Source organism: Trichechus manatus, unplaced genomic scaffold (genome assembly GCF_000243295.1).
Source record: "Trichechus manatus latirostris isolate Lorelei unplaced genomic scaffold, TriManLat1.0 scaffold00294, whole genome shotgun sequence".
Lineage (NCBI taxonomy): Eukaryota > Metazoa > Chordata > Mammalia > Sirenia > Trichechidae > Trichechus > Trichechus manatus.
In genome coordinates, this window is record NW_004444230.1 from 1,315,672 (window position 1) to 1,323,187 (window position 7,516).

At 51.7% G+C, this 7,516-nt stretch overlaps 1 protein-coding gene across 1 annotated transcript; it reads left to right on the forward strand.

Annotated features, from left to right (window-relative positions):
- Positions 1-4,449: 4,449 nt before the first annotated feature.
- On the forward strand, positions 4,450-7,269 carry KRT13 (keratin 13). The gene is made up of 6 exons (XM_012559689.1): positions 4,450-4,932; positions 5,956-6,038; positions 6,232-6,388; positions 6,555-6,716; positions 6,828-6,953; positions 7,045-7,269. The coding sequence occupies exons 1-6, from the start codon at positions 4,450-4,452 to the stop codon at positions 7,267-7,269; spliced, it is 1,236 nt and encodes a 411-aa protein (XP_012415143.1).
- The last annotated feature ends 247 nt before the right edge of the window (positions 7,270-7,516 follow it).

Sequence of the window (7,516 nt, forward strand, 5' to 3'; positions counted from 1 at the left end):
CAGGAGAAATCTAGGAGGGTCATTTAACAACGATGAGCTTGTGCCTCCTCATTTGTAAAGGGAGGTAAGGGCAACCTTTCTCCTGCTGAGTCCCTCCACAGGTGCTTCTCAAATGCTAACTCGTTTAATGCCCGTTTCTTAGTTGTGGCCATTGAGGTATGGAAATAGTGAGTAAATTTTCCAATGTCACATAGCTAGTAGGTGGCAGATTTAGAATTGAAACTAAGGTTCACGTAATCCAAAGCCTTTGTGACTCCACCGGGTTTCTGGGAAGGCTGGGTAGTACAGAAGGGATTTTTAGAGAGCCAAGTACTGTAGAAATGCAAGGGCTTGTGGGATTGAGGCTACTCTGGGGAAGGCTTCTGAGTTGTGCCATGTCAAGCAGACATCTTCCAGGGGGCTGCCCAGAGAGCCTGGGTTGACTGTCTGGGGAAGCCCCTCCCCTATGGGGTAGCCATCCAGGGAGTCTGGGCTCCTTGCTTTTGAGAGAGGGAGGGAGGAAGGAAGGAATCTGGTCCAAGGAACTCCGGGTTAGGAGCTGGGGACAGGACTTAAGCCTCAGCTATGCAGATGAACAATCTGGTTACCTTGGACAAATCTTTGAGAACGAGAGACTTAGAAAGGCGTTGCCACAAGAAACTTAGAAATCATTTCCGTGTAAGGCTGAGGAAACCGAGACCCACAATAAGTTAGTGGTAGAGCTGGAAGTTTATTCCAGACTTTTCCAGTTTCACACTTTTCTCCTTGTTTCTCACTGCCCTGGGCCTCTGCATTTCCCCAGGTGTGGAATGAGGGGGCTGGACTAAAAAGTTTGTATAACAACTCTTTCTCTGACATTCAGTGCTGGGTAAGTACCCCTAAAGGCCCAATGAGCCAGGCAATAGTTAAAGACACAGATTCTGGAGCCAAAGATTTGAATGTTGGCTCTGATATAGTTGAGCTTTTAAGTATGGGCAAAATACTTGACCTCTCTGGGCCTCAGTTTACTCATCTGGAAAAAAAAAACAAAAAACCAGACCCATTGCCATTGAGTTGATTCCAACTCATAGCAACCCGATAGGACAGAATAGAACTGCCCCATAGGGTGTCCAAGGCTGTAATCTTTATGAAAGCAGCTGCCCTGTGTTTCTCCTGGGGAACCATCGATGAGTCCGAATCACTAACCTTCCAGTTAGTAAATGAGTGCTTTAACCACTGCGCAACCAGGGCTCATCTGGAAAGGGGTATGATAAAAATAGAGTTGTTCTGAGGATCAATGAAATCATGCATGCAGAGTGCTTGACACAGTGCCGTACATGTTCAATAAATATTAGCTATTGGTATTTTTGAGAAAGAGAGATGTGGCAGTCTGCTTCCGTAAAGATTTATAGCTTTGAAAACCCTATGGGGCAGTTCTACTCTGTCCTTTAGGAATCGACTTGACACAGTGGATTTGGGTTTGGTTTTATTGATTTTTTTTAATCCTCTCTTAACCCATGTAGAATGAAACAGAGATCCTACGGCTGAGTTCGCGGCAAAGCTGTCAAGACGCCATCAGGTATGGTAGAAAGAGCCAGAGGCTCAGGTTTAAATCTTGACTTCATGGTGACTTCCCCTCCCTGAGCCTCAGCTGCCTCATCTGTAAAGTGGAGCTAATAAAAACCCACCTCCATTGTCGTGAGACTCAATGACAATGTGCTAAGCATGGGCTTTGCTTGCTGGGGCTGCTCATAAATGCAGGGCTCCGGCTCATTCCCTTGAAATGTTACTGGGAAGTGGGCTGAACTTGGTGTTATTCTGCCAGAAAGCAAAGCAGGAAACTTGAGACCTGCTAGCTGTGCCTCAGCCCCAGCACCTGTGTGCCTCCAGGGGTCCCTGGGACAGGTCTCTGCCCAGCTTCCTCCTGGCAGGGCCTGTGTTCACTGTGGTCAGAGGGAGGCATTCCTGTGTCAGGGCACCCCAAATCCTGCTCGGGAGGCGAGGCCTGGGCCCTGACCCTGGCAGGGGAGGCATGTCCCCGCCACCCGTGTTTGTTCTGCCGGGGCTTTGGAGGATCTGCAGCATTGTTACTCAAGAGGCATTGGCCTGAACCTGCTCGTCAGCCCTGGGAGGATTGCGGCACTGTCACCCAGACCTGGCAGGTTCCATTAATCACCTCCTGTCAGTTTATATCCTCCACTGAGAGGATGAGCTCCTGCTTTGGGCTGAATCACACATTTTCTGAGCGAGAGAGCTGAGCCATCAGCTTGGCCAGAGGGCCGGGCAGGGGCAGGGGTCAGCGTGAATGAATCCCTGGTCTCTGAGCACCCCGCAGCAGCATGCCTGGGCCGTCTCCCTGGTTCTGAAACCCGCTTGGTGAACACAGGCCCGCTTCCCTACCCACCGAAGACAAAGGATAAGAAATCCCTGACTCGGTTCTCTATTTTCTGGTCTTGTTGCTGAATCAGAGAAGGGGTTTCCAGGATAACTGCAAGCCTATGCCACCCAATCCAGCCCCTGGCTGTAGCATTAAGACCCTCGTGGGCTGCCTGGGCCAGAAGGCTGCTCCCTAGAGGCCACCTCCTGGTCCTCTTGGTGGGTAGGGGCTGGAAGCCAAGTGCAAGGACCTCCATTTTCAGCCCTGGAATCTTCTCCTTCTCTCCAAGGCTCCAAGAGGCCACCTCCAGCCCTTTTCTTCCAGCCCTGCACGAGGAGGCCTCCACAGCCAGGGTCCCTGTGCAGCCCTTGAGGGTTTCTCAGCCACGTCCCAGGCTCCTCAGCAGGGCCTCGGCCCCAGGCCTTCAGTCACATCCCCCTAAGTGGCCTCTTGGGTCATACACTCACAATCTATGACAGGCGACGTGTGATTGGAGTGCTAGAAACGGCACTACTCAGGTATTGAAAGACCTTCTCCTGGGCCTTGCTGTGCCTCTCGAGCGGTTAGTCTAATGGAGCAATTAAATCCATGGTTGTAAATCAGTTCAGGGCTTCTCAACTACTGCACCGTTGGTCTTTCGGCGGGATAATTCTTTGTTGTGGGGGGCTGTCCTGTGATTGCAGGGTGTTTAGCAGTGTCCCTGGTCTCTCCCTTCTATATACCAGTAGCAGCGCCACCCCCATTTGTGACAACGAAAGTCTCTCCAGACGTTGCCAAATGTTCCGTGTTGCCACTGCCGTGGAGTCTATTCTGACTCATAGCGACCCTACAGGACAGAGTAGAACTGCCCCGTAGGGTTTCCAAGGAGTGACTGGTGGATTCGAACTGCCGACCGTTTGGTTAGCAGCCAACCTCTTAACCACTATGCCACCAGGGCCCTGGGGAGCAAAATCACCCCCAGCTCAGAACCACTCAACAAATCTATGGTGACAGAAGTCAGAACAGTGGTTACCTCTGGTGAGGATGTGTGTAATTGACTGAGAAAGGGCTCAAGGAACTTTCTGAAGTGCTAGAAATGTTCTGGGTGGTGATTACACGGGTGAACACATGGTTAAAACTTCACATGTATGTAAAAAGGCATCAAGGTGGACACTTCTGATTTGTGAAGAATATACCCAAAAACATGAGCCTTCGTGTCAGTTAAAACCAAACTTGGGTTTCCATCCTGGCTCTACCCCTGAGGTTCAGCTTCCTCACACGTAAAATGGAGAGAATAGTAGGACCCACTTCATTGGGTTATTGCAAAGATTAAATGAGACAGCCCAGTGTTTGCATGTGGTAAGGGCTCTGAGAATATGAGCTATTATTATAACAGGCAGCTCTGCTTCCCCTTTCTGTGCCTCAGTTTCCCCAGTTGTGTCAGATGGCCTCTAAGGTCCTCGGCCCCTGTGACTTTTTCTTATGGTCTTGGAGCCGTGTTTTTATCAATCCAAATGTCTCTAAGGCAGTTGATTCTATAGCACTGAGCAAAGTTTGTGATCAGAGTTTTTGGGGGAAATGGAGTTGATGAAATACTAAGAAGGGTACAGAACATTTTGATTAGAAGTTCTAGAAACTGGAAGAAGGGAGACTGACGGCTGCAGTGACCTGGCCAAGCCCAGGTCCACTCTGCAGAGGGCCACTCTGCACAGGGCCACCGCTTGCTTTGACAGGCTGTCTGGCAGACCTTCGTAGCTCAGTCCTCATTCTCATACTGGGTGGGGCTGAGAGCCTCTCTAAGTGGAAAGGTGAAATATAACTCAATTGTCAACAGGGTAGTCTCAAGCAGAACACAGCTCCCTCTGAATCATCCCTTTTGTCAAGGATTAAAAAAAAGCCACCCCCCAAAGGCACAACCCACCCTGGAGAGCAGAGGTGGCTGGGCTTGTGGGAATCAGAAGTGCAGCTGGCATCAAGTTCGAGGGTGGGGTGGGGAGGGGAGGGGAGAAGATAGGGCGGTTGTCCCACCCCCGTGGAGGGTGTATAAAAAGCGTCCACTCTGGGGAACAGCCATCGTCCTCGGCCCAGGCCCAGTCAAGCTCCTGTCTGCACCTGCTTGCCACCTCACTCTCGTCATGAGTTGCCGCCTGCAGAGCTCCTCTGCCAGCTATGGAGGTGGTTTCGGGGGTGGCTCTTGCCAGCTGGGAGGGGGCCGCAGCGTCTCCACCTGCTCAACCCGTTTTGTCTCTGGAGGATCAGCTGGGGGCTACGGGGGTGGTGTGAGCTGTGGCTTTGTTGGAGGGGCTGGTAGTGGCTTTGTTGGAGGGGCTGGTAGTGGCTTTGGAAGTGTCTTTGGAGGTGGCTTTGGTGGCGGTTTTGGCAGTGGCTTTGGTGACTTTGGTGGTGGTGATGGCGGCCTCCTTTCCGGCAATGAGAAGTTCACCATGCAGAACCTCAATGACCGCCTGGCCTCCTACCTGGAGAAGGTGCGTGCCCTGGAGGAGGCCAATGCCGACCTGGAGGTGAAGATCCGTGAATGGCACTTGAAGCAGAGCCCAACCAGCCCGGAGCATGACTACAGCAACTACTACAAGACCATCGAGGAGCTCCGGGGCAAGGTGAGCCCTGAGATGCCGACGAGGGTTCCAGTGCAGGGCAGACTGTGAAGGCAGGAAACACAGTATGCCAGGGGACCAGATGAGGCCGTGTGGATGGGATTCTCATCCTCTTGCAGGGAAAAATTCTAGTCTTTCACTACTCAGAGTCTCTACTCTGATGGGCTTCCTCATGCTGCAGTACCCCAAAGGCATTTTCTCCCATTACTCATTGTTATTGTTATTATTACCCATGGCACAATTTGTACCACTTTCCAAACAGTTATTTTATTAGTGACTCCATCTCTCTAATCCTAACCCACTCAGTTGTTTGGAAACCACGACAGTTTTAAAAGCCACTAAGACTGTCTAAAATCAACAGAGAAAGGGATACACGTTCATTCAGTGGTCTGTAGATAATTGTTTATTTTGTAGAAGCCCTATTTAAACTGTTATTCTCAGTTGGTGATAGCCAAGTAGGGGTGGTGGGGGGCAGTGGCTTAGGTGGTGCTCAGCCTAGATTCTCTCGGTCGAGGCCTGTCCATCAGCTGTGCTGCCAGCTTGTTGGAACGGAAATCCACCTGCCTGGGCTGAGCCCCAGCCAGGTGGGGTGGCTTTTAAGTGCTTTGCAATATAGAAGCTCAGAAAAGAAATTCAAATGGAGGGGGATATTAGTTGGATTTCCCCCATGCTAAGCTGGGAAATCAACTCCAGCTGTTATTGAATATGTGGAGCCCGGCTGAGCCCCTTCTGACTCTAATGAGAAGGTTCTCAATCCAGTGGCCTGGAGGGGTTGCTAGTCTGAGCCCATGGAGATGTGACTAATCAAAGATGATCTCAGTGGGGTCGTTGCCCTGCAATGCACATCCTGGAGGGGACCTGGTTCCACTCTTCACTTTCCAAAAGAGGAACTGAGCTCCAGATGGAAGTGCCTTGTCCCAGCTCACATGGGCAGTTAAAAGACCAAAACCAGCTTCTTCCCATGTTTTCTCAGTCCTCCTCGCCAAGCTTGTGGACGCTCTGGAGTTGAACTTCTGTATTTTGCAGATCCTAGTAGCCACTACCGACAACAATCGGGTCATCCTGGAGATTGACAATGCCCGGCTGGCCGCAGACGACTTCAGGCTCAAGTGAGTTTCTTTGTCTTGTTCACTTTTTCCAGCAGTCTCTTCTTTTAGACAAATGTTCATCTGAGAAATGAACTTGGGGCATTCCAGGAGAAACGGTCTTAGAGAAACAGCAGAATCCAGAGCAGGGGTAGGGGTAGTGTCGAATATCATTTATGCTTTTTCAAAAACAAAAATTTTTTTTTTAATCTTTCAGGCATGAGAATGAGCTGGCCTTGCGCCAGAGCGTGGAGGCTGACATCAACGGCCTGCGCAGGGTGCTGGATGAGCTGACCCTGGTCAAGACAGACTTGGAGATGCAGATTGAGAGCCTGAACGAGGAGCTGGTATACATGAAGAAGAACCACGAGGAGGTGAGAGGGCTGAATCAACTCCAGTGAGAAAGGGGAGCCCTCTGGGGCACCCTGACATAGCCTCCACTCTGGGGCCTGGAGGGGCTTTCAATGTGCTTCCACCGTATTCAGAGCCAAGGGAGGAAGGATGGGAAACTTCACACATCTTCCTGTCCCACCTCCACAGGAGATGAAGGAGTTCAGCAACCAGGTGGCAGGCCAGGTCACCGTGGAGATGGATGCCACTCCAGGCATTGACCTGACCCGCGTGCTGGCCGAGATGAGGGAGCAGTACGAGGCCATGGCAGAGAAGAACCGCCGGGATGCCGAGGAATGGTTCAACAACAAGGTACCCAGGCCCTCTCACTCCACATAGCTAGGTGGCACCAGGTGAACATCACCTCTTGATTAGGGCTCTATACCTGGGCTCCTCCACGACCTTCCTCCATTTGAATTTCAGAGTGCAGAGCTGAGCAAGGAGGTGACATCCAGCGTCACCATGATCCAGACCAGCAAGACGGAGATCACAGAGCTCAGGCGCACTCTCCAGGGCCTGGAGATAGAGCTGCAGTCCCAGCTTAGCATGGTACTCCTACGACCCCTTGACTGTGGTCATTCCCTCTAGGCCTCCCTCTGGCCTGGCTCGTCTCAGGACTTCTTCTCTATTGCCCCACCAGAAAGCCGGGCTTGAGAGCACTGTGGCGGAGACAGAGTGCCGCTACGCCCTGCAGCTGCAGCAGATCCAGGGGCTCATCAGCAGCATCGAGCAGCAGCTGAGTGACCTCCGCAGTGAGATGGAGTGCCAGAACCAGGAATACAATGTGCTGCTGGACATCAAGACACGCCTGGAGCAGGAGATCGCCACCTACCGCAGCCTGCTCGAGGGCCAGGACGCCAAGTAGGTCCTCTTGGCTTCTCGGGAAAGTAACAGCTCAACCCTGGGGTGTCAGAGCAGGGAGGCTTTAGAGACCAGGTCCTCATGTCATAGAGGATGGGATAAGGCTCAGGCAGGGGAGGGACCTATCTGAGCTTAAGCAGCCTGGAAGAAGATCCAGGACCAGAGTCTTGTGGTGTCTTGAGTCAGACTCTGGTGGTGTTTCCTGAGCAGGCTGCAGCATCCAAACCTTTACGCTTTCTAATTCAGGTCTC

What these genes read in the sequence shown, in the direction of transcription:
- KRT13 (XM_012559689.1), top strand. Translation starts at nt 4,450, where the DNA reads ATGAGTTGCCGCCTGCAGAGCTCCTCTGCCAGCTATGGAGGTGGTTTC. An exon ending in TGAAGAAGAACCACGAGGAG is followed by an intron (nt 6,389 to 6,554) that starts GTGAGAGGGCTG and finishes CCACCTCCACAG; the next exon opens with GAGATGAAGGAGTTCAGCAA. An exon ending in TGCAGTCCCAGCTTAGCATG is followed by an intron (nt 6,954 to 7,044) that starts GTACTCCTACGA and finishes TTGCCCCACCAG; the next exon opens with AAAGCCGGGCTTGAGAGCAC.